The 26,368-nt window shown below is 45.2% G+C and overlaps 1 protein-coding gene across 7 annotated transcripts; it reads left to right on the plus strand.

Annotated features, from left to right (window-relative positions):
* The first annotated feature begins 992 nt into the window (after nucleotides 1-992).
* On the plus strand, nucleotides 993-26,368 carry LOC144935470 (transducin-like enhancer protein 4). 7 transcript variants are annotated; one of them, XM_078862148.1, is made up of 21 exons: nucleotides 993-1,117; nucleotides 1,930-2,046; nucleotides 3,394-3,491; nucleotides 4,684-4,747; nucleotides 5,777-5,821; nucleotides 9,443-9,505; nucleotides 9,920-9,994; nucleotides 10,834-11,044; nucleotides 11,839-11,855; nucleotides 20,041-20,160; nucleotides 20,281-20,334; nucleotides 20,457-20,609; nucleotides 21,024-21,156; nucleotides 21,781-22,031; nucleotides 22,776-22,852; nucleotides 23,341-23,590; nucleotides 24,043-24,290; nucleotides 24,463-24,610; nucleotides 24,960-25,110; nucleotides 25,392-25,468; nucleotides 25,584-26,365. In XM_078862148.1, the coding sequence occupies exons 2-21, from the start codon at nucleotides 2,023-2,025 to the stop codon at nucleotides 25,689-25,691; spliced, it is 2,367 nt and encodes a 788-aa protein (XP_078718274.1). In that variant the 5' UTR covers nucleotides 993-1,117; nucleotides 1,930-2,022; the 3' UTR covers nucleotides 25,692-26,365. The 7 variants fall into 7 exon arrangements, with proteins under 7 accessions (XP_078718274.1, XP_078718276.1, XP_078718275.1 ...); XM_078862150.1 differs by lacking the exon at nucleotides 993-1,117 and having other exon boundaries at nucleotides 1,883-2,046; nucleotides 21,781-21,965; XM_078862149.1 differs by lacking the exon at nucleotides 993-1,117 and having other exon boundaries at nucleotides 1,883-2,046; nucleotides 9,920-9,961.

A 26,368-nucleotide genomic window follows, 5' to 3' on the forward strand; every position in this document is an offset into this window, starting at 1 on the left:
GTGTGTCTCTGTGTGTGTCTCTGTGTGTGCGCGTGTGTGTCTCTGTGTGTGCGCGTGTGTGTCTCTGTGTGTGCGCGTGTGTGTCTCTGTGTGTGCGCGTGTGTGTCTCTGTGTGTGCGCGTGTGTCTGTGTGTGCGCGTGTCTGTCTCTGTGTGTGCGCGTCTCTGTGTGCGAGGCGTGCGTTCTTTAACCGGAGACCAAACGTGACAGATTGCCTTCGCCGGCGGGCACACACCCCAGTAAAGCATCGAAACCTAATTAGCTGCCGTTCCGCGGGCGATTGGAGTCTGGTCCTCGGCATGCCGGCTATTTGTCAACACGACCGGCACCCCCCGTGACCTTGACTGACACCCAGCCAAGTGCTTATATAGAGCCGGGAGACATCCTACCCCAACCCCAGCAACTGTTCAACCACTCCCCAGCCTCCCCCCCTCCCCCACAAGACTATTTGATTTGCTTATTCATATTTCCTAAATGTTCTACTCTTTTTTCTCTCTTTGACGCTCTCTCGCTCGCTGCGCAACTGGCGTTGCAAGTGCGTTGCACTTTGTAACTCCAATCAGTGGCAAAGCAACGGTGTCTGGCCGAGCAGAGCCGCTGCCGAACGTTTCCCGAACGTTTCCGAAAGCAAGGGCGGCGGGGGGGGGCAGGCCGGGGCGGGGCTATGCGAGGGAGGCGGGGCTCGAGGGCCAGGGCGGAGCCACGGCGACGGGGGCGGGGTAGGGTGGGTGGGGGCGGAACTCATCAAACACGATTGGCGGGAGTTCGTGCGCATACGTCACGCGCCCACGTGGGGGCGGACACACGAGGCGGACACGGCATTGGTCAGAATCGTCTGCGACATGCAAATCCGGCCTTAGCCCCCCCCTCACCTCCGCACTAGGCTCCGCCCACAACAGCGCAGCTAAGCCCCGCCCCTCCAACTTCCCGCCCACTTTCTCCTTGGCTCCGCCTCCCCTTGGCGGCGTGAGTTTTCGGAAGCGGCGGGGCGCTGGCGGGGGGTGATCATTCCGCGTGTGGTCTCTCAGCCGCCCGCCCGTAGCGGTCGCGGCCGCCGCGTTCCTCCCCTCTCGCTCGCTCGCTGCTTCCTCGTCGCTTCGTTTACCCCGCCGCCGACGTGAATAGCAAACGCCTTCATTACCGCTCTCGTTCCCGTCTGCGTTGTCTCGTACGTTCGAATAGGTTTGTTAAACTACAACGGTAACGGCTAGCAGCTTTAGCCGTCGTGATTTCATTGTGGGGTGGGTGAGGGGTGTTTAAAAAAAAATCGTTTTCGTAGCGTGAGTTTTGTGGCGGGACTATGTTGTGGCTGTAGCAGTTTACATGGCGTGCTTGGGAAGTCCTGTGTACAACGTTACTTTTTAATTCTCACACTCCCCCCCTCAGTAGAAACGCCGTTCTACCGCCACCGGTGGCGGTAGATCTCTCGTCGCTGCGTCCGAATTCGAGCGCGCGCCTCTCTGCCGAAGTGGGGAGACGTAGGGGGAGGGGGGACGGAGGGGGAGGGGGTTGCGTTAAAGAGCGTCCGGCGCGAGACTCGCGGGGGTAAATTTGAGGGGAGGGGAGCCGGGTGATCGAGGAGCGAGGGTGCGTTGGTGGGGGTGGGGGGTAAATTTGAGGGGGGGGGGGCTAGTGAGGGGTGGGGTGAGTGCACGCGCGCGCGACCAAGAGGAACACGAGGAGGGGCGGTGGGCGGGGCTAGGAGACTTGGGGGAGGGCGGGGCTAGGAGACTTGGGGGGGAGGGCGGGGCTACAGGAGGTGTGGGAGGGGGTGGGGATTTTCGTCGTGTTGTAAGTTAAGCAGCAGCGGTGGTGGTAGTGGTGGGGGGGGTGTGTGCTCGGGTGTGGGTGGGAGTTTGGGGGCAAGGGTTGTGGTGGGTGGGTGGGAGGGGGCCCTGCTGCTGCTGCTGCCCTCGTGTGCGCGCTCAGTCTTCGCTACATTGCGGAAACGTCTCGCGCCCGGGATAAAGGATACAACAATAACAAGAGCGGAGGCGGCGGCGGACATCGGCGGTCGTAGTGATGTACCCGCAGGGGAGGCACCCGGTAAGTGACTTGCCGGGGCATTCTCACTTCGCTCTCGCTCGCTCACCCCAGGCTCTCACCCACCCCCCCCACACACTCTCAATCACTCACCCGGCGCACTCACCCACCACACGCGTTCACTGCTCGTTCACTCACCCAGTACCCAGCCACCCGCTCGTGATCGCGCACCCACCGTGTCAACTCACCTATTACGCACTCGCCGTTCGCTTCGTCGTACTTCGGAGTGGAGAGCGTTGCCTAAAGTTGATTAAGATGGGGAGGAGGGGGGGTTGGCTCTTCTCACCCTTACGAAACAGAAAGGCCACTTTGTTCTCGGAAGCGAGCTCGAAGCGACGCTGTACGTTCGCATTTAATGGTGGCGGGGAGGAGGAGGGGGGGTCGGTGTTGGAGGACCTTCATCCAGCCGTAGATTGATGATGACCGACGATGTTGTTCAGAGCCCGCTGCGTGTTTAAACTGTTTGTTTAGTATGAGTAGTCATGGGCAATCGCTAATATCACTTGCCTCGGCCATCTACGAGGCTAAACGGGGTTGGGGGGTGGCTTTGTATGGCGAGGGAGGTGGCTTTTGTGATGCTCAACGCGGGAACTGCGGTTGCCGTGTCGGCCACATGGGTTAGAATCCCGGCCACGGATAGCATCAGCGGTGGCAAGGGGGTTATCGGAACCCGTCACGGGCCTCGCCTACGCTAAGAGGGGCAGGATCGCTTGAATCTGGTGTGTTAGGGGAGGCAAAGACGTCCGTGGGTTCTTTGGCCAGTGGCCACATCCACGTCCTCTTGCACCTTTGCCCGACCACAAGTTGAGTGCTCCTTAGCAGCAATTCGCCTTCACGGTCCCACGAGGCCACGTTGGACGTGCGGTGCTGCACGTGCCACAGTTGACCGCAACTTTAGTCGCTCTACGGATGTTGCTGCGACATTTGCCATCGTAACGAATTTGTTTTTTTCGCTTCCCACACCGATCGTCACACACCCCCCCCCAACGCGAGTCACGATTTAACTCGGAGATGTGAGCAATTGGCAGACGTTTGTTTAATGCGATTTGTCGTTTTGGTTGTTGCTGAAATACAAGTGCGACTAAGTCATTAAGTCGCCCACACGGTGGCGCGGGGTGGGGGGGGGACAAACATTTAACTCTGAAGGTTAAAACTGCAAATGGCCCCGTGGGTCATTATTTGTGTGTGTGTGTGTTATAAGTTGTTTGGCAAGGGCTACACGGTAAACGGAGTGGTGAAAGTTGTTTTTGCGATGCGAAGGGGAGACGGGAGAGAACGGCCCTCGGGTTGATTTCTGGTGGAATACGTCGGAAGGTGACGTTGTTGTGTGTGTGTGGCGTCGTCTTGTAGGCGCCCCATCAGGCGGGGCAGCCCTTTAAATTCACGGTGACAGAAACGTGCGATCGCATCAAAGAAGAGTTCCAGTTTCTGCAGGCGCAGTACCACAGGTACGATCCGAGACATCGCGTGTCAACACATGCGTTAGGCGCACACCGTACACACAGCACAACACAGACACTCACTCGGCACGCTCCAGACGGAAAAACGCGCGTCACATGTGCACACGCGTAACGCAGACCGCACGCACCACACGCGTAACGCACACTCGGCACGCGCCACATGCAACGCACACAGCACGCGCACCGCACACACCACATGCACCACATGCAACGCACACAGCAGACGCAAGGCACACAACGCACACGGCACACACACCGCGCCTAACGCACACGGCTCACTCCACACGCACATACACGGTTGACAGCTCACCGCGCGTAACGCACACACACCGCGCGTAACGCACACACACAACGCGTAACGCACACACACCACACGAAACGCACACACATCACAAGCACGCGCACATACAACACGCAATGCACACACACCTCACGCATGCGCACGCACCACACGCAACGCACACACAACACGCAACGCACATATGACACGCAACGCACACAGCACACGTACCACATGCAACGCACACAGCAGACGCAAGGCACACAACGCACACGGCACACACACCGCGCGTAACGCACACTAGACACACCACACGTGCGCACATACGCAGCACGCAGCACACACAGCACACACACGACGAATGACATAACAAGCACCCTATACAGATGTATACACTATCCACAGAATGACTGTGTAAACTTGGTCAGGCAAACGGACGTGTCCTTAAAAGCATAACAAAACATCTTCTATTTGCTGACATTGAAAATCAGATGGGACGAAAGTGACGTGCTGTTTATGTATGCGTTTCAGAGTGCTGTATGTTTATGTTAGCAAGAGTGTCTTAAGTGTATATTCTGCATGTGTGTTGTCTATCTATATTTGTGTGTTGTATGTGTGTGCATGCCTGTGTTATGTAGGATTTGTGTATAGGTATGTGTGTATGTATGTGTGGATTATATATATGTGTATGTATGTGTGGATTATATATATGTGTTGTAAACTTAGATATTCATACATATATGGGTTTATTTCTTTATGTTTGTGTTGCGTTTGCATGTATTTGTATTATTCTTGTGTCTATACATTTGTGTGAAGACGCACACGTATATGTATGCCTGTGCGGATCACATTTATATTTGCTTGTACGCCTATACAATTGCGCCTCGTCTCATTCCGCAGCCTCAAGCTAGAATGCGAGAAGCTGGCGAGCGAGAAGACAGAAATGCAACGCCACTATGTCATGGTGAGCACTTGGCAACCAACTCGGCCCTTCAAACCGGGAATTGCTGGCCATGGGGGAGCGGTGCGCGTCCTTATTGCTCCATCGCAGGGGGAGCTCCGTTAGCCTGGCTCCCCCCAGGTCTCGGCTCCAGACTCGCGGCTACCCCGCGTGCTCTCTCGGCTCCCAGCTCCAGGCGGCTGAACAACAAAGGCTTGTGGCGAAAGGGAGCGGGTGCACAATTACGCGGCTAATTGATCAGCGCGTTCGGTGGCAGATGGCTGTCACTTGCGGGGCGCGTTTAGTGGAGAAGGCGCCTCACTAAATTGTATTAGCGCCGACAGCCGGGGCGGGCGCGGTAGGGGTATGGGGGGGTAGCGGTGGGATTTCGCTCTCTCATAACATATATAATTAAACTATGTATATATACACATGCACACATGTGTACACATATACGTGCATGTACAAAACGATATATGTGCACGTGGTAATAATTTGGTGTGCCTTTTTGCGCACGTCCGCGAAATGTAATGTTGGACGTGGGAATGCGATTTTGAGAAGTGGGAAGGGATGGTGGGTTGGGGAGGGTTAGAGAGGTTGGAGTGATTGGTAAAGACAAAGTGGGGGACACACTTGTGCGTGCAAGATGGGGTTTGGTCGAGTGTGCTGCGAAAATAAGAAAAGAGTGCCTTTTATGGTGAAATGACACTCGTGTAAGAAGCGCAGATAAGTCCGTCACGCAACAAATTGGTCTAACGGATTTTTCGGCCATTTTAGTCCCGTGGAAATTGGCGAGTGTGTGCCTGAAGGCTTATTTTTTTAACTCACAGTATTAAAAACTCTATAGTTATGGTTAATGGTTTGTTTTAAAAGTGCCTCTTGTGATGCAGCAGCCGATGTAAATTTGTTTTTTGATCGAGCAGGACCCATGGAAGGCACTAAGCTCAGCTGTATCACTGCCAGCAAAATGTGCTCTTTAAATGCCCTCTTGTCTCTCTCTGTCTGTGCACGGCTTGATCTGACGCTGTGTGCCCTGTGGCGTGGTGTCTGCAGTACTACGAGATGTCTTACGGGCTCAATATAGAGATGCACAAGCAGGTATGTGAACCGGTGCGGTTTGTTGAGCGCATGCGTGGCTTTTTGGTTGGCACCGAACTAGCTGTCATTTGCAGCTGCGTGCGTGATGTTCTGCGAGTATGAGCGGTGGTCATGCCAGATGGAGACGATCCAACATTGATGAGTGTTTGTGGCAGTGTATGGGTGGTGAACGTCCGCAATTGAGGTACAAAAGCTCGCCAAAGTACGGGAGGTGACGGGGGTGCGGCATTGAAATTTAGCGGTGTGAGAAGGCGGATAAGGCCGACAATTCATCACTGCGAGTGTCGCCGCACAGATTAGTGCAGCTGAAGATGATGTCGCTGGCACTGGATTATGAAATGAATTGAAAACAACCGGAGTCAGTTTAGAGGCGGATTAAGTGCAGATTAAGGCAGGGCACGAGAAGATCAGAGGACTTGTGGTTGGCTCCATCACCGACATCAGTAGGGGGCACTGTTAGACTGCACGTGTGAACCCATTACTGTGGGTTAGATCAATTAGGTAGGAATTGCCTAATGACTCTTTTAGTACAGGTATGATCAAATTAATTGTTTTCGATGCTTCCACGTTCACTTTGCAATGTAAACATTGCTCTAACATGAATGATGTTCTCTTTGCTTAAATATGACATGCTTTTTTTGTATACGCGCTCATAACTCGCTTGATCTTTGTGACGATCTTCATTCGCGTGGCACTTCGTTTTGAGCTGAAGGGATTAAAAAGAAAGGTCAGGCTAAAAAGAGGTATTCAATCTTTAACTGCCATTTTTTTTTAACTCGATGCAACACTCTGCAGCTTCACAGCTCATCAGCCCTTTTAATCCCTTGGGGAGAGAGAGAGAGAGCGCGCCCAAGCCCGTTCTCTTTTTTAGATGCTCTGATATTGACGTTTGATGCCAGCAAGGTGAATTGCTGACACAGGCGAGCCACTGTGATTGCTGGACCAAGAAGAACTTTGGTGGTAGGAATGGAGGTCACAGGCCGGAGGGCAGGCGATGGATTGACCTTTCACATGGGGAGAGGTCTCCGGGGCAGAGGTCTGTAGATTAATGAACATGTAATGGTGTCCTGGGAGCGGGATGATGGATCCTCCTGTGCTGTCAGCCAAGATCCCTAACAGAGCCCAGCTGGAGTGCTCCGAGTATAATTGCCTCGGAGACTGGGACTAATCGGCTGAGTGGGCCGGTTCTGGCCCCTGCTTGCCTAGTTAGCTGGGGAACAGACCGTTTGCATCTCATTATGTTATAATGAATTCTCTCTAGGAGCCAAAGGTTGTGATGACTACGGAAGATTTTCCAAGCCCCCAGAGATTGTGAGGCTTTTGCCCACACTCGCTAATATTTACTGCTTTCTGTGAATTGGTCGGTTGGATAGTGTAGAATATATATTATTTTAGAAATGTGCATATTGAAAGAGATTGTAAAAAGTTCTGGCTTGCAATTTACATAATGATGTACAATTAGCACTATAACTTTGTTTGAATAGCATTTTATGACATCTTGATCGTTAGCCGTGTAGCCAGACCGAATGTGTCGCAAATCAGACACATTTTCAAACCAAATCCACCCATTTTTAGAGGGTGCTAAACATTGCTTTTTGACAAGCTGTTGGTTTTAAACATAAAAGATGGGTATTAATGTATCGTCTATAACAAAAATGTATTAGGAAAAATAACTAACCTGACGTTTTTAAAAGCTTAGTGTCATGGATAAAATTGGTGCGCACATTTAAGTATGGAGAGAAAAGTGCTTCGCTGAATCATTATAAAGACAATTAAATTAATCTGTGTAGCCTGTCCACAATACTCTGTCTCTGTGACAAAGTGTTATATCTGCAGCTGTCGGGAGATAAAAGTCGAGCTACCCTTCAGCCTAGTCGATTTTGCCTCGGCAGGCCACCTCTGATCTGCTCAATTATTTGATTGGGATCTCAGGGGTTGGGGGTGGGGCGAACCCAGGGCCTGACTCGCGGGTGTCCGATGACGCGCCAGAGTTATTGCAGCCTGGGACTCGCCAAATTGGGTTTCAGCTGTTTCAGCAAGCGGCTCCCGCAGGCGCCTGTGGCCGCTTCATGCGCTGATCGATTTACTTTTATGGGATTTTATTGGCTGTTTTGTGAGGGCCCCCCCCCCATCCTACCCTTGGGTGGTGGAATGGGGTGGGGGGGCGGTGGCTGCGTGAAAAAAAATCCAGTGCCTGAAGCTCTCCAGTAAGGATGATTGAAACAGGGATTTGGCAGGTTTCTAACGACATCCATTTTCCTCGCCTCCCCTACCCACCCGCCCTTTGTAGATAAGATACAAAGGGCTTTGCTAGTGATTAGCTCTAAGGTATAAAGCTTATTTGTTCAGGTGGTTAGAGGTGTGTGCAAGATGACTGTATTAAGTCTTACATCTCTAATTGCGTTATTACGAAGAAATTATACAGACAGTTTTACCACTTAGTCAAACCAGAATGTGTTCAACCGCTACTCCGCAATCAAAAAAGATTAAAGAAGCTGATCATTAGCATCGTGTATAAAAATGGTGTGAATAAAGATCAAAGATAGGTCTCTTATTAAATTTCTGCTAAACCCATTTGCAAATGCTAAAGAAAGCCAGGGCAGACAGTAGCAGGTGTTAATTATATTAGAATCAAGACACGGCCTCAGAAAACTAATAACGATGAAAATGATGATCTGGTTATGCAGCATCATTTGTCTGGATATTTTAATACAAAAAACCATTTCCTTGCCATTATTTCTAGGTTTCTGTTTTTTAGTATGGGTACATTTTGACAGTAACTGGTACATTTGTATACATTTGTATTATGTTAAGACAGAGTAAACTGGAAACCTGTGTAAATGTGTTTTTATGAGTACAGGAACATCTGAGAATGTGTTTAATGTGGTTATAGTAACCCACTGGGAGAGAAAGGTGCCTTGTCTTGCTTTCCATGTGGGTTCATCCCACCTGCATTATTTATGAAGCAAGCTTATTAAGAGTCATCGGATCGGGCGTGCGATGGGTTTGGTGCCACCGTCTCTAGGGTTGGGATGTACCGTTTGTTGGGTCAAAATACTGCAGGGTGCAGAACTTGGTTATTATTGATTCTCTCGTCTGTTGGAACAAAAGCTCTGCCCACATGATTGCCCACTGTGTTGTTAAATGGAGCATATTTTCCCTGGGGAGTTACTTATATATATTGTAAGACTTGGCTTGAACATTTAATTGTGGTCTCTGCATCCATAAATATTCGAGTATATGTATATGTAAATAAAAATGTGAATTCTAGTTTACCCTGTGTAACGAATGCCTGTATGTATTTACGTTATTTTTCGTAAGAAAAAATGTCTTCAACTTGGTCTGCTATTTCTACAATGTTAGAATATGCCTTTAGTGAAGACCCTCAAATTGGCAGCAATCTTCCCAGCTTGCAAAAGCCTATCTGTGAAAGCACAACTATCGGCACCACAGATGCCGTGTTGGCAAGCCCGTGTGTACCAACTGTGTAATCCCTTAATGGCCAATTGATTTTTTTGACATGGCACCACGTGTAGAGCTGCAAAAGTAGAAAAAATGAAATTGAAATGCAGTAATGAATTAAATATAATTGAATTGGGCTTGTTTTTTTTCTTGTTTCAGACTGAAATAGTGAAGCGACTCAATGCAATCTGCGCCCAGGTCATCCCGTTTCTCTCACAAGAGGTACTGTAATGACTCTAACCCAGTTTACTAGTCTCCTGAGAGTTTAGATTGATGGTGTTTGCTTTTTGCTAAGTGATTTCATATTTCAGACGCATGATTTAGCAGTTTTATAGTCGTTAGAACAAATAACAAGTGAGCAAAAGCATGGAGTAATACATTTTTCCACCATGAAGTGAATTTTCATTTGAAATATAAATATTACATATATACTTTGTAGTGGCCAATTTGTGTTCATTTATCTCCACGTAACATTGTACAAAATATGAAGGAATCGAACAAATATAGACGTGGGCACAATAAAAAGTGCTATGCAAAAGCAAACATATGCTTCCCAAGCGCAGTGAGAGTCTAAAAAAGTGACATGCTGTGCGGGAGCTTCAGTAATAATTTGTTGTTTGTTTCTTGTGACTGCAGCACCAACAGCAGGTGATCCAGGCTGTAGAGAGAGCTAAGCAGGTGACTATGTCAGAGCTCAACGCTATCATCGGGGTATGTCCCTCATTACTTAAGTTTGACAATGATGGTACTTGAAAAAACAATTGCAACGTACAATTCATTTGTGCTGCTAATGTCGCACAAATTTTAAAGATTTGTTTATGATATAAAAAAAAACCTTTTGAAATGATTCAATATCACCCTCTTGGACTCTCGAAACGGTTTAAATGTATTTGAAAGTACTTTAGGAAAATGTGATGTTATATTTCATGTATTTTTTTCTGTGTTTATAAATTTGTATGTTGGATTTTTGGAATTGTATAATGTGTTATATTTTTATTCGCAAAGCTGGTGTTATTTGGCCTTCATTTTTTTTCTCTGCGTATGATTGCCTCTGCACAAGACATGCGCACATTTTTTCTGGATATCAACAGATGCGGTTGCTGTCAGACGCTATTTAGACAATATATAAATTCAAACTGTATTGTATTGAGTCGCACAGAAATCCATCGGCTCGCATCGAGATGATAGACTCGCATAGAGAGACCCAATGTCTCGTATACATACCCGTAGACTATGATTGTGTCTACAAAATAATTATGCACATTCTTTCTGTACATCGTCGAGCGATACGGTCGCTTTTAGACGCTATATAGATGCTGTATAAATCTAAACTAAATTGGGTTGACTCGTACAGAATCGGATTGACATGCACGGAAATCATATACTCGCATAGAGACCCATTGACTCGTACACATACCCATATTTCTACAAAATAAATGTGCCACTGTTTCTGTACATCTTCAAGAGATTCGTTGCTTTAAGACGCTGCTTTGTAAATCCATATTGTATCGCCGTATTTATTTTCTGGCTTCTGTTCTCTTCGGTGACAGCACCAGCAGCTGCAGGCGCAGCACCTGGCGCACGCGCACGCGCCGCCCGTGCCGCTGCCCCCGCACCCATCTGGGCTGCAGCCGCCCGGCCTCCCGCCTGTGAGCGTGGGCAGCTCGGGCCTCCTGGCCCTGTCGGGGGCCCTGGCGCCACCTCCGCACATCCCCAGCAAGGAGGACAAGAACCACCACCAGGACAACAACAACCACAGAGGTTTGTGTTCACGGAGGCAATTTTTGTATTAAAAATTAGAATTAGTATCGCACTTGCTTGAGCACAGGCTCAGAAACGGCATGCAGCCAGCAACAAACAGTACTTTTGGAGGAGTGATAGATAATAGGCAGTTTGTTTATTGAATTGAGCAAGGTTGTAAGAACTTGGGAAAAGAAACTGAGAGGGGATCTCAAAGTCAAGCAGTGTGAGTAAAGGAGCTGAAATTGTGGCAGAACATTGAAACACATGTTTTGTTTAATGTCCCCCGTGCAGAGTGCCCTGACCATGCGGCTGTCTCTTATCCATTAGTGCCGTCTCCTTTGTTGATATTGCCTGCATTATTGATGTGTTGTTAACTTGTTCGTCTGCCACACGACAGAATTTGTTTTGTTCATATAGGAAGACTTGCAAGATGAAAATGTACAAATTCACATTGGCAACCCTTGAGCTCCTTTATCACATGAAGCTGCTGAACTATGTGTATATAAGCTTTTACCTTTCATACAGTCATTTAAAAAGAATAAAACTGTGATTGCTTATAAATGAACATTTGAGAAGAAGGTTATCTGTGTTAACAATATCAAGTTGACCTTGTATACCTATTTAATTCCTCGCGGCGTCACACTGAAATTGCACATGCCGTCATTTCACATTTTGTATTATGGCTCCACTGTTGATAATACAATCTTGAGGTTGTAAGTTAGCAATGTGTATTAAAATAAGTCAATGCCCGCATTTACTCGAGATTATGTTCTTCTTTTTGCATGTGAACTGACTGGAACGAACCGAGACAGACAGAGAAGCTAGCACTGTAAGTAATGACATTCAAATGCAGCGCTGTACCTAGACTCCATTTACACACAGCAGAGTGATGTGCAGTGGCTTATACAAAAATCTCTGCGTCAGGTGGAGATTGAGGTAATTGAAGAGTAGTGGCTCTGTAACCAAGCAATGCATTTCTCAAAATAAGTATTTTCCATACTTGTCATGGAGAATTGTTACAACAGGCTTAAGATCACTCTGCTGGGACTATGTAGAGTCTAGGAACAGCTCTGCTTAAAAATGAAATATGATTTTTACACATCAACACTCGGGTTTCATTTTAGGGCGTGTTAAGATTTATGTAGTTTAAAAAAAATGTTTTCAATTTGCCAAAGTGACACGCTAAGCAAATTATGGAATGGGAGTTTTTAAATTATTACAAAAGCAACAAGAAGTCTGCTTTTGCTCTGGATATTTTTTTCCCATAGCTTTCACATCAAACCCAGTAAATTATATTCGGCGCAAAATTTATCTCGACATCTATTGCAATTTACGAACAAACAGCCAACTTGGTATATTTTTCTAAGTGCTACATTTGAACCCTAGCTTGTTTTTTCTGTCTTTGTAATTGCAGTATGACTGTGGAGAGGGTGTTGGTGCCAACCCCCTCTGGTACTTTGTCAGGAAACCAAAACCCCATTAACATTTATATTGAGCAGGGCAGTCTGCTCCATATAAATGACTAAGTAATTACTCCTTTCCGAGACTTGTAGGTAATTAGATCTCCAAAACCCATGTTGTTTTCTTAACTCGTGTGGTTCTTTAGGGAGAGAGTTAAATTGCAATTATGCTTTTTGCCAGACACTTGACGTCATCAATTTGTAAGCTTGTCTTAAAACACATCGGTGAAAAGCGCAGGTTCATTGCTACACAGCCAGCAATTACCTAATGAGTCTAGTGTGATGGATGTCTAGGGGATAATCATTCTGCGAGCATAGTTTGTATTAATAACCTTGGCCACAGAAAATGTCAGCTCTTGTGTGATGGTTATCCTTTGTAAAAGAGTAACTCATTCATGGCTTGGAAATTGGCACACACTTCATACATGTGACAGCTGCTGCTCATCTCTGGTTTAGGATTGGGCTAAAATCATCACCTGTTATCTTAACAGCAGTGTGCGTGCAACTTTGTGTTTTTGCGTTCTGTTTACTGCTGTTGTGGATTGGATTGAAGTTTATTTTTTATAAGTTGCTGACAGTTTTAGTATAATCCAGCAGTCAGGGGTTTTAGATATTACATTTTTCTTGGACTTAGTGGAAGTGGCATAAAAATTGAATAATAAACAAGGCCCATTGTATGAAACACTGACACTGTTGTTTCCTGCACATTGAGTACAGTTCCTTTATTATTTTTTGAGAGTAACTTATCAACAACAAAATGCATGCATTTTGTAGTGGTTGGATATGCATTTGTCTGGTTGAGGTTTGTTTAATGGCAGTTGATATGCCCAGTATAATTTTGCCAAAATAATAAATATTTGCTACGGCATTTCAAAAGGGCAGAATAAGAACTTTCAGACGTTTTAATTCATTGGGGTCCAAAATCCAAGGCTTTTTGTCATTTATATAGATTGTAAAATTACCATTTTTGCTGCTGCTGCGTGAAAAATGCTTGCAATGTTTCTAGTTGCAATTGGTATAAATGTCGCCGCTGCTGCTTGCGTAAATTAATAGGTTTCGAAAATGTTTCAGACATTGACGCAAGGCTGTTTTTTCAGCACAACTGAAATACATTTTTACAGAAACACTTGCAGCATCGTTTGAAATGCCGTAGTTAAAAAAGCAATAAAGCTAACCATGTCGCGAGTAGAGGCTTTGCTTGTGGGATTGATTGAACAGGAACGGTGATCTAGTATTCCAGGTGGCACTGTCTTCACAGATTAAACTTAAAATATATAATTGCTTTGCTTTGCAAGAGACTTCCCTTTCAGAACATTCCTTTTTTGATTTGCTTGTCAATTACTGTAATTGATATGGGCCTAATTGTGCTTAGTTTCGATCCTTTATGTAGCCCTCTAGACGATCCTTTCTGTGGAAATCAAAGTGCCGTTGTTCCACATGAAAGAACCGTTTTAATGTGTATATTTCTCGGTTTGATTCACACATCTTTTCCGGGTTGAGGCAGGCCATGACTTACTGAGTCAACATAGCTTCTGCCGTTTTACAGTGCAGCCAATTGTTCTCTCTGCCGCATTGCCATATTTATTCACACGCAGCCGCACACCAAGATTTTTTTTTTACTATTTGTGTGTAGGATGTGACCAAAGGGTCCTGTCCTTTTCTGTGATGCGACAAGTGGTTGCCTGCAAGTACTTAAGAGTCGGAGATTAATACAATTTTGTACTTAGTTTTGGATGAGAAGTTCTCTGGCAGCTGTGTTTTTTTTATTTCAGGAAATAAATTACAACATTGTATATTGTGAGAGAAATGCTTTCACTATGCTCTTTAAAAATAAAGAACGTGTATATACCAATTTTAGGTTCATAATATTGGAACACAATGGCATTTCAGCTATTCCTTTTTGAGAAATGTCACGGGATCTTTAAAGCTACTGTTAAGCAGATGTAGCATATTCTTAGTAATTCACCCGTGGTATTAACCAGGACGGATCCTGGGCTCAAAACAGCAAATGTCTGAAACAAGTAGCCAAATGTGCTACCGCTTGGATATTTCAACCCTTGGATGTCATTGAAGAAGAATGGAAGCACAAGTGTATAACTGGCATCCCAAAAGGCAGAGGTTTGGCAGGTGGTGTCCATAATGTTTAAAAGGGTAGCACCACAACCCATTGGGGTCTCACCACAGTCGGCACTCAAGTCCACACCAAGGAAAGCAACTGGACAAAGACCAGACCATAATAGATGGGGACGAGTTAACTTGTAAATGTATTTCTTTGAAGTACCACTTTACATTTAAATATCCTTAATATGCTTGGTTCTTAGATTTTTTTGGTAGCATTTATATAATCTATAATGACTTCCTGCAAAGGTGGTAGTATTATATATATAGAAAAACACTAATGCCAGTTTCCCAATGAAAGCAGTAATTGTGGTTGACGAATTCCTGGTTAAGCTGGATGAGTGCGGAAGAGGTGTGGTCCCATTCTGGGGGCAATTGAAAAAGCATTTGTGGATATCCTGTCGAGACCACAAGGCATTCTTTGAATGTCTGCGGCTAACAAGCTCAACATGCTATGTTCGCACTGGCAGGGGCAGCCGCTGGCTTATGAACTGCATTGATTTATGAACTCGGGCGGATTGCGTTTACATACTCGGCTAGCCCAGCTCGCTTCGTGTATAAACAACCCAGGAAATTAGCAAATGCAGGTGCCCAGACTTTTTAGCATAATGGACATGTGTTACTGCATGTCAGAGGCCTATGAGTGTAAAATGAGGCATGTATGTATCTTTAATGTTATCAGCTGGTGCTGCATGTGCACTGCCAGCAAAGTACTTTGTTTGAGCCGAGTCATTTAACCACTTTTCTCGTTTTGGCAAATTTCACACCATGTGTCGCATCCATTGTTAGTCACGTCTATTTAAAAATGTTTGGCATCAGGAACGTATGGGCACATCGTAAGAGAGGTTCATTTCAAATGCATTTGGGCAAATATACCCAAGGCAAAACGATCGCATGTGCCAGATTTAGTACCGAAAAGCCACTTCGGTGTGATTTTAATCACAAATGGCACAATAATCTAGGTCACATACCTATTTGATAACAATGTTAAAATACCTAATGTGTATTTATGCATATCTACTGGATGACAATGTGGTGCTTCTGCCTATGCACTACGTAGCTTTGTGCATTCTTAGGTGTGGTCTTGGGTAATATGCCTTCACCACCATTCATAAACCTATTAAAGCAGTATGATGGCTTATGTCTGCCATTGTGTGTTAGGGGTCATGTCACACATGAGATTGCACAATGAGGCTATTGCAGAGCTCGTGTAATTCTCTGTATCTGACCTTTAAACCATGAATTCATGCGCAGAATATAAGCAGTTTGTGGGTGCACTGTTCAGCACTGAGAAGGTTGGTTATATTTTTTAATGGACACGTTTGAATAAATGCGCAAAAGCAGCACTTTTTTATGATTGCAGAAATACGAAATGTTATCTTTAAGGCCAAATTTACGGGAGTGGCTTGGAAAAGCCGTGGGCTGTCATGTTGGGTATACGGTCGCCTTGGCTGGAAAAACAACTCCTGTTGCATCCAGTTTGCATTTGGACACTGGGTTTTCTGTAAACATCAGCGAGTGGGCTGTCAATTGCGGCCAGCGATTTGTTTTGCTAGAGTAGGTGCCAGCTCGGATTTCGCCGCTCGCATTCAGAGCTAGCGAGCGCAGAAATGAGTGCTACTGCATGGCCAGCGTGCTGTTGGCAGCGTTCGGGATCAGTGGGGAGCAGCCGCCCGAATTGTGGGCAGCGAGAGGGAATGGATGAAGGGTGGTGTATGGTCGGCTGGGCTGAGTGTGCAAAAGGACAAGGGGAGGGAGGCGTTGGTGTTGCTTGGCAGCTCTTGCCGCCTGGTTGCTCATGAAGAAAGGTTTGATTGTCAGCCAACCCAATGAAGGGAGCCTAGAGATTGGTGATGGGGGGGTTGGTGTTTGTGGGTGCGTGCGTGCGTGGAGGGAGTGGAGGTGGGGGGAGTTAACTTCCTAAACCCTTAATAAGCCCAGTGTGCCGGTGCGGGTTTGGAGCATGTCCCATCATTTCCGCCATTTGGGGACACTGGTATGAAGGCAACCGACAACAGTGGTCTCGTGGGTCTGGAGGGAAAGCAGATCGTGATAGAGGCAGTGGTAGTTTGTGCTACCACTGCTCACAGTAATGTGATATATCTCCCATGCAGTATGATGGTGGGCACTCTGTCTGAGGCAAATAGTTATTTATTTTCCATTATGTTATACAAAGTACATATTAGCAATTATATATGCAGTATCTTATCTGAAAATCCTGTTATCTACGAGAACCAAGACATGTGCAGTTCTTCCAGTTATGTGAAATCTCCTAGGATTCGGATCATGTGATGGGACAAAATCATCATCAGCCATGGTTAATCCACTGCTTGATAAACACCCCCCCCCCAACGTTTCCTCCATCTCCTGCGATAATGCAATGTATCAATACACCTGCACGAGCTGATTGAATCGCTATACCTGCTCCGTAGACGTCCTCCAGTATGAATTTGTTTTTCCTTGGTTGATGCTCCGTCATTATTCTTGACCATCGGCCACATCATCCTTAAGTGGTAGCCCACTTAATTTTCAAATCTTTAGTCGCCTTTGACCTGCCTGTATTCTCTAATTAATGTAGTCCTCTTTTTCACAGAGTAATTCCAATCATGCATTTCTTTGTTTCATTTTTATTTGAATGACCAAAGCAGGTTGGACATTTTTTTGGTAATATATAATGGGGATTTATTGCCCAAGTTTTAAGTTTATGTGCTGCAACAGGGGGCCCTCTGTGTTTTGTAATGTTTTTTGTGGGACCATGGTGATGCCTACTTCACTGTCTGAAAAAAGTATTTTATCCCTAACCCTGTCCTCCCACAACATTGCGGTTGAAAGGAATGTTATTGTGTTTACATGAAGGAGAGGAAAGAGTAATGCAATTTGGGTGCATGTGGGGTTGAAATGGTATGAGGATCTGTGTCCATAGACAGTAGAATGTGACGTACATCTAGCAACAGTTTGAAAGTAGTTTGAATTACATTGATGAATTATACATTTACAGCTGTTCAAAATCGACTGCTGGATAAAAGCCTCCCCCATGCTCTGCATTTCATTTGGATTGTTTGACCGGAGGGTGCCATGGTGGCGATATGTTAATGACCTCGCCTGGTATGCAGGGCGCCATGGGTTCGATCCCAACCCTGATGCCTGTATGTTTGGAGTTTTACATGTTCTCCCCGTGGTTGTGTGGATTTTTCTCCAGGGCCTCTGGTTTTTCCCTCCATGTTTAGAAACATGCGTTTAGAGTGTTTGGCAGCAATACATTTGCACGTGATAAGCTACTTTTTTGAGCTATAATTTGTGGCCAGGTTGATTCGGTGGGTCTGACCTGGTAAAATAAAAATAAATCGTTTTAGTTTAGTATTTCACGATGATGGTCAGCACAGGTTGTTGAATGTGGGCAGCACAGACACATTACAGTATAACTATGCATGTGCTGCACTCCCCTCTGCTTACAATATGGCCCTGCAGTCTATAACATGTTTTCCTCCCCGATGGGATTTGGCACATTCCGAGTGATTTGGTCAAAGTCGCGTAATCTATAAATGATCAAAGCAATAAGCGGATCTGTTTAACCCTAAAGGAAATATTTCAGCAGTTCATTTTGTATGAATAATTTTGTTCATTGAGAATAGTGTTTGTGGTCATAAAATGTCTGTATAAGCGTGAAACATTTAGCGCAGTTTTGAGTTTCGTAATGAGAAAATTATACCTTTTTAAAGAATGTATCAGTTTCATGACTTCAACGTCCAACCAAAATAATTGTGCGGTATGTTCTTTCAAACAGTGACGCACCATTGTCCAGTTGCGTTGTTTGCCAGAAATAATTAAAAGTAATGAAAACATCTTGAGTACCTTTTCAAGTGTGGCATTTCAAATTTGCCAGGAATGTTTAGTTTCCAGTTAAAAATTTACTGCTATTTAAATTAACATGCACAACCAGTGTTCCCCATTAATCATTTTTGATGCACCTTAATTTTTCTACCGTACCTCACCTAACAATAATCCATAATCTGCTAATCCTTTGCCTCCAGTGAGCCAGCAATAACTTTTTATTACATTTTACAAGCCTATAATCAAGATGCCCTTTAAGTGAAATATTATTCCAACCTAAAATGCCTCATTGTTTAGCTTTAATCTGGAAATAAAGAAAGTTTAGGAGATTAAGCTGAATCACATGATTGCTTTTTGCTTTTGTACTGAAATTATCACCATGATTACATTGCTGTGACTCAGCTGAGGACTTGTTATATTACTCTTTCATAGAAATACATTTGTTTATACAATGCAGTAATATTTCAATGCCTAATCATGCGATTTGGCATAGACCATTTGAATCTGTACTCCCCTAGGAACTGATAACTTCTGAGTACGAGCCATAAAAACTACAATGTTAAATGCCTCTGCTTGAAGTCTTGGAGGTGATTAACAAATTAACTTGCTAGAGATTATGTTTTCCGACAAACAATTGTGCTGAACCAGTGGTTGCTTGCAATGATCGCACTTAGCATTTTGCCAGCGAATTGTAATTATTTACTGCATGTGAACTCTGTGCTTTTAATTTGCGTCTGTGTATCTTTTTAAATATGGCTTAATTAAGAAAACTGTTTGGTGTTAACAAGACGTGGCCTCATTGTTCATGTCACTTTGGATGCAATTTAATAAGTGCTTGGATTCAGTGAATGTAGATCAAGTACATTCTGACACCGTGTGTTTGGCACCAAAAACAACATTGCAACATTCAAATCGGTGTCGGTAGACAAATCGTTTGTTTGGACAATGATTTTTAATTGGTTTTGAAAAAAAGATAATTCCATCACTAAGCTATTGAAGAAGCCCTTAGCATGATATCTTCAACATTTTTTGTACCTTCCATTTAGTATGGATTAAACAGTGATATAAGGCACTATGAAAACACTTTATGCAATATATTGATTTATTTATAACTAAAAACATTTACGTAGACACTTGGTAATTCAGGATTGATTATGAATCAGTGGTGATGAGGAATTAATGGCTGTTAGGTTAATGATGAAGATAGCAATTGAAATGCATCTCACTTTTGATTCTGCTCATGATTGATGCGCTATTAACGGAGGGAGCCAATAAAAAAGTGTTAATTAGTGTTTTAAAGTGAACTGTATTTGCATCTAATTTAAAAATGAGATTATAACAGAGCTGCATACCATAAATACACAGATGACAGGAATAACCCAAAAAGGCACTCCTTGTTCTCAGTCAAAGATGGCAATTACAGTAATTGTTGTGTAAAAACTTTTTTCTGTTCATAAATAAAATTAATCATCACACTATGTATGAACACATCTATCTCTGCAGAAGTCTTCATTTCACAGCCTGATGTGATCTTTTTTTCCAATTAACAACAAGGGGTTGATGTTTTATTTTTTAATTCTATTGTTCTGCTTTTTTTTATTGCAGAGCAAGTCTGTATCTCCACAAAACAGCCTGCGAGGCAGCGAGAAGCATCGCAACTCTGTTGACTACAGCAACGACAGCAAGAAGAGGAAAGTAGAAGAAAATGATTCTGTCCACCATTACGTGAGTATGAATGCAGCCCTCTCTTATTTTTCAGATATTTTGGTTGTAGGCTGATATTTTTCAAGAGTGGTTTACATTTAGCAAGTGGGATTATTTTTTTGTTTGTTTCAAATTTTACAGGACAGCGATGTGGACAAAAGTGATGACAACTTGGAAGTAGACGTCTCAAATGAGGTTTGTGTTTTTTTTAGCAACACGTGTCCTTATTTCTTCAGATGTTTCTTTTCAATATCAAACGCAAAATAATATTACATTTAACTGAAGTGCTTTATCTCTCTCAAAATCATGGACTCTAGGACCCATCTTCTCCAAGGGGCAGTCCAATACACTCACCTCGTGAAAATGGCTTGGACAGGTCTCTAAATGGGAAGAAGGACACGTCTATCAGCCCAGGGTCTGTGGCCTCCTCCAGTAGTACCCCCTCATCCAAGTCCAAGGACCTACCCCAGGTAACCCAAAGGACCTATATCCATGGGTTAAACATGCTATTAGCAGAAGAAAGCAAGAATGCGTGGAATAAAAAAAAAACTCTTAAATTATTCCATAACATTATTAAAATCGATAATAGGTGACGTTTTGAATGATGGCCCTTTTCGCCTCCCCTATGAAGAATGGCCATTTCTCAAAATGTCACCGAAGATATTTTTCTTCTTTAAGGGGACTTTATTGACGAATGTGAGTTTTGTTATTTGTGCTTATGCACCGCTGCCAAATGCAGTGCATTATCACAAAAAACATTTGCAAAAGACGGTAAGGTTATAATGCTGATCACTATTTCATGATGTATTTTACTTCACGTTTTTGTTTGTAGGTCTAATGGGATATCGTATTAATCTTTATGTTTGGGTGTGTGTCTTTTTTAGAATGATAAAGCAAGCAGCTTGGTGTCCAAGACAAGCACGCCAACCCCACGCAGTGAATTGCCAGGCCCCGGAGCGAGCCTGACTCCAGGCTTGAGGCCTGTTCCTGGAAAGCTGTCTGCAGTCGATCATCTCGGTGTGTGACCCTTTATTTGTTTTAGCTAATGTGGAAATAAAATGTAAAAAATGGCATGTCACTTGGAAGACTGTGAAGGCAAATACAAATTAAGTCTTACCTTGCATCACTAAAATTAGTGCAATATTGGGTGTTGCGTATTAACAGGTTAGACGTGAGCTATTGGTGCAATTTTGACTTTCAAGACCTCACCTGTTCACTTGTCACTAAGCAGTACTCATAAAATGATACTTACTCTCGAGAGTGATAATTGGTTGTGAAGAAAAGTAGTTTTACATATGTTTGTAGATTTTCTTAGTTCTATTGAGAATATAGTGTAGGCGGATTTACTGCAGAGACATTGACGGGTTAGAATGAGAGGTCCTCAGAATGTGCAGGATAGCGTGGTCAGAGTGAGAGCCCAGTGCCTGTTTTTTAATTCTAAAAGCTCCCTACAGCTTGCGTCAAGTGCCCAGGGGAAGTTGCTTATTTTGATTAATCAAGAGAAACCCTATATAGCTGCTGACACCGACATGAAAAAAAATGCTGCAATTAAGTATATTTCTCAGAACCCTCCCAGGAGTGCTTTCTAAGATAATACGTTTAACATGTCGAGTAACACATTGTTTTGCTCTTCCCGTACAGGTGCTGGCCTTAGAAACCCACTGGCCTCAGTTGGCGGGCCGTTTGGCAACCCCTTTGGGATGATTCCACACCCCGGGCTGAACGGAGAGCTGGCCAGCCCCGGGGCGTACGCCAGCCTGCACGGCATGTCCCCGCAGATGAGCGCCATGGCGGCCGCGGCCGCCGCCTACGGACGCTCGCCCATGGTGGGTGCCCGACACGCTCTGCATTGGTCGACTGCGTGGTCACATGACGGGCGTCGCTCGCCTATGGTGGGTGTAACGTGGCACTCGTCATACCTTTGTCTCCCTCTGTATTGGCCGAATGCATGGTCACATGACTGGCGGACGCTTGCGCATGGTGGGTGCCCTGCTTCCTGCAGAGCAACCACTCGCTGTGCTCCGCCGTTTGTCGCTGTTGCAACCCTCTGCAATAAATAGCAAACAATTTATAATCCCCATGTGTGGCTCAGAAAGTACTCTTGTGTTCATGGCAAATCAAGTACATTTATTTCATAGATTAAAAAGTATGCATAGCCAAACAGAGCAATTCAGTACTTAACTAAAAAAAGCATATGTACTAATAATGTACAGGTCAATCCAGTGCTGGATGAAGGCCACCCCATGCCATATTTGTTTATAGGGGTTATTTAACCATACATAACCACACTAGTCAGTGGAGGTTGAAAAAGGAGTGCCCAAGACTGGTTCAGATTTAACTCGCCACTCAAGGATAGTTGTGGTCTGGAATCGAACTCTGGTCACTGAGGGTTCATAGGAGCAGTGTGCAGACCACATTAGCAATTTAATGAGCTAAAGCTGTGGAAGTTGTCCATCTCTCTCTCTCATACTCGCACACTCTTTCCCAGTTGCACAATGTTAAATATACAGTGTTTTCCACACAATGATAGGGACTCGTGAAACGGTGTGGGAGCGTCTCCCTGTTCACAGGCATGGTGTGCTCTACTGCTCTGTAATTATGAGACGTTTGTTGTGCGTACGTTGGATGTATTGCAGGTTGGGTTTGACCCTCACCCCCACATGAGAGCACCTGGCATTCCTCCCAGTCTAGCTGCAGTACCCAGTGGAAAACCGTAAGTGATTTCACGACTAAAAAAACTTCTTGCGTACATCATTTTAACGGCAAACAGATTTTCAGAAACAAAAACATGCAATTGCTTAATTGTGAAATACATATCAACATTCAGTACTTTTGGTTCATTATCTACATTCTGAAATGTATGCCTATGCTTGACCGGCCAAGCATCGTAGCACCATCCACCCCAGCTAGTTATTCACAGCGGTACATGCCTCCTGGAGCAGAAAGGCCCTTGTCCATCTCAATCCGGTGTAGCCAGGTATGATGATGGTGGCCAGCTTTGACAGTTCCGATTACCACACAGTCTTGCTCTGGACGCCATAGGCCAGGGGCATTCTCTCAGTATCTGTTTGACATGACCGGAGAGTAGTAATCTTCTCTTGGCGATCGCAACGTTGATTGTTTCCAAGGCTGGTATGCGTTGTTATTGCGTTGTTAAATTCTGACATCACTTGAGCTTAATAATGTTTTTCGTTTCTCCAGGGCGTACTCGTTCCACGTGAGCGCGGACGGGCAGATGCAGCCTGTGCCGTTCCCTCCGGACGCCCTGATGGGCCCAGGGATCCCGCGTCACGCGCGGCAGATCAGCACGCTGCCGCACGGCGAGGTGGTGTGCGCCGTCACCATCAGCAACCCCACGCGCCACGTCTACACGGGGGGCAAGGGCTGCGTCAAGATCTGGGACATCGGGCAGCCGGGAACCAAGACGCCCGTTTCCCAGCTCGACTGCCTTGTAAGGGGCTCCCGTTCATTGACCACCCAATGTGATGAAGCAACTAAACACTTGCAAAATGCACGAAGTGTAGTGGGTGCGTACTGAGTTACGTAAAGGTGCAGTCCCATATATAATTGCTTGCTCGTGCTACGTCTTGCGGGAGGGCCCTCCAATTGAGGAAGCTCTAAGATAGTCCCTCCAGAGGATATTTGTCCTCGACATTTCCACGTGATAAGCCACGTTGTTGAGCTATCATTTATGGCCAAGAGCTACATAGCTCAGTGGGCCTTACCTGCTAAAATAAAAAAAGTTTAGTTTGATCAGACGTCTTGGCAAAGGTAGAGGGAAAACCCACACTTTACCCCACCACATGTGACTTGCCAATCAACTCATTTTCAGAGTACTTATATTCGACTTGTGGTAAACGTGTATTTGAATGTTTTTTGTTTGTTTCCACCGTAAAACAAAAGAATCGTGAAAATTACATCCGGTCGTGCAAGCTGCTGCCGGACGGGCGCACGCTGATCGTGGGCGGCGAGGCGAGCACCATCTCCATCTGGGACCTCGCGGCTCCGACCCCGCGCATCAAGGCGGAGCTCACGTCGTCGGCGCCCGCGTGCTACGCGCTCGCCATCAGTCCTGACTCCAAGGTGTGCTTCTCCTGCTGCAGCGACGGCAACATCGCCGTGTGGGACCTGCACAACCAGACGCTCGTCAGGTCCGTCGCCAGCCGCTTTCACCAGCAGACACCAGCAGACACCAGCAGACACCAGCAGACACCAGCAGACACCAGCAGACACCAGCAGACACGAACTGCCACGTGTCACGCCGCGCGCCAGGGCCTCCGGCTTCATAAACCGTGCGTGCCCCGGGTTCGACTCGTCCCACAGGCAGTTCCAGGGACACACGGACGGCGCGAGCTGCATCGACATTTCCCACGATGGCACGAAGCTGTGGACAGGAGGCCTGGACAACACCGTCAGGTCGTGGGACCTGCGGGAGGGCAGGCAGCTGCAGCAGCACGACTTCACCTCGCAGGTGTGCTGCCTGCACCCTCTTCTTCTTGCCCTGTCTTGCTTCAGAGTTTAATATATATATTTATTTTATCTAAGCCCCCATCATCTCCCCACCTTATTCCCTGACGAAGCCCAATCTGTCGTCTAATTTGCACAACAGTTGGATTCTGTGTCATTTGGAAAACAAAACTGTTGGCCACAAATCAATGGACCGTGCCTATGCTAACTTCCACTCACCTATTGACAAACATCACTCCTGATTGAAAAGCCACATCCAGCGCCGACAGCTCTAACGCCGGCCACGAAGCCGGGCCAAGAAGGCAGGCCGATGACGCGCGGTGTGAATGAATGTCTCTCCTCGCCCTCGCTAGATCTTCTCGCTGGGCTACTGCCCGACGGGGGAGTGGCTGGCCGTGGGCATGGAGAGCAGCAACGTGGAGGTGCTGCACCACAGCAAGCCCGACAAGTACCAGCTGCACCTGCACGAGAGCTGCGTCCTCTCCATCAAGTTCGCTTATTGTGGTGAGCAGTGAGGGCATGGCACGGTGCTGGCGAGGTGGGAGGAGGGAGGTTGTTTTAATTACGAGCAAAACCTTTGGGTGAAGAGACATTTCTGCATAATGCTGTAGATTACATTCATTCATCGAAAATCTTTATCCAGGGATGTAGTCTCTGATTTTCATTATTGTAAAAAAAAAACTCTTAGAATGTACTTGAACATAGTAGAAAGCAAATTCCCATTACTTAAATACCATTTAACCTCGCATTCAAGCGGAATTTAATATCCCCGCTTTGCATTTCAGGAAAGTGGTTTGTGAGCACGGGAAAAGATAACCTGCTCAATGCCTGGAGAACACCTTACGGGGCCAGCATATTCCAGGTAACTAATTTGATGTCTAATGCGTAAATAAAATCCAGTATGTTTAAAGTGCTTGGGTTTTTTCCTTTTTATATTGTTCAGCAAAATTATGATTGTTGTTTCTTCTTTCTTCCAGTCCAAGGAATCTTCATCAGTCCTGAGCTGTGACATCTCTGTGGATGACAAGTACATAGTTACTGGGTCCGGGGACAAGAAAGCTACTCTGTATGAAGTAATTTACTAAATGTGATTTAAGCAACTCGAAGTTTTAAGAAACATGTATAGGTATGTGATCTTTTTTTTCCTAGCTGAACAAAATATATATATAAAAAATACTGCTTTGTGAACATTAATTGATAGCAGTTATTCAACCAGCGCAGTGGCATTTAGTTTTCAGATTTTTAAAATCAAACCTTCTTTGTAAATAATGGTCTGAATTATGTTGCGTATACGCAGGCCTAAAATGTTTAACTATATTTGTGAGCGTCTCCCATTTGGGTGTGTACAGTTTGAAATATCTAATTGTGGGTTAAACTTTGATATTCTGCTGTTTAGGTCTTGCCTGAATCTTTATTATTGTTGCACTAAACTTGAACGTGTCCCCCTGTGCGCGCTTGTTTAGTCATTTTGGTATCTCAAAAGCTGATGTCTGGATTGTACATTTCCATACTGTTGGCAGCAAACTGCATTGTTGTTGAAGTTTCTTTTGTTACCATATTTTAAAAGACTGCCTTTTACTGTAAAAAATGTATATATTAAATATTTCATTACAACAACGTTGAATCCAGTTTTCATATTTTAATGGTCTTCAAATGGGGTTACTTAAGATGTATGCCTATGCCTGACATGCAGAAAGTATTAGAATTCCAACTGCACCCAGATACTTAATATTATTTATTTCACACATCTGTCCCAGCACTG

Source organism: Lampetra fluviatilis, chromosome 13, assembly GCF_964198595.1.
Source record: "Lampetra fluviatilis chromosome 13, kcLamFluv1.1, whole genome shotgun sequence".
In the NCBI taxonomy this organism is placed as follows: Eukaryota; Metazoa; Chordata; class Hyperoartia; order Petromyzontiformes; family Petromyzontidae; genus Lampetra; species Lampetra fluviatilis.

Excerpts from the sequence above, each read along its gene's own strand:
- LOC144935470 (XM_078862148.1), top strand. The coding sequence starts at position 2,023 with ATGTACCCGCAGGGGAGGCACCCG. Across the intron at positions 4,748-5,776 it reads TGCAACGCCACTATGTCATG|TACTACGAGATGTCTTACGG; the intron begins GTGAGCACTTGG and ends TGGTGTCTGCAG. Across the intron at positions 25,469-25,583 it reads ACGGGGCCAGCATATTCCAG|TCCAAGGAATCTTCATCAGT; the intron begins GTAACTAATTTG and ends TCTTTCTTCCAG.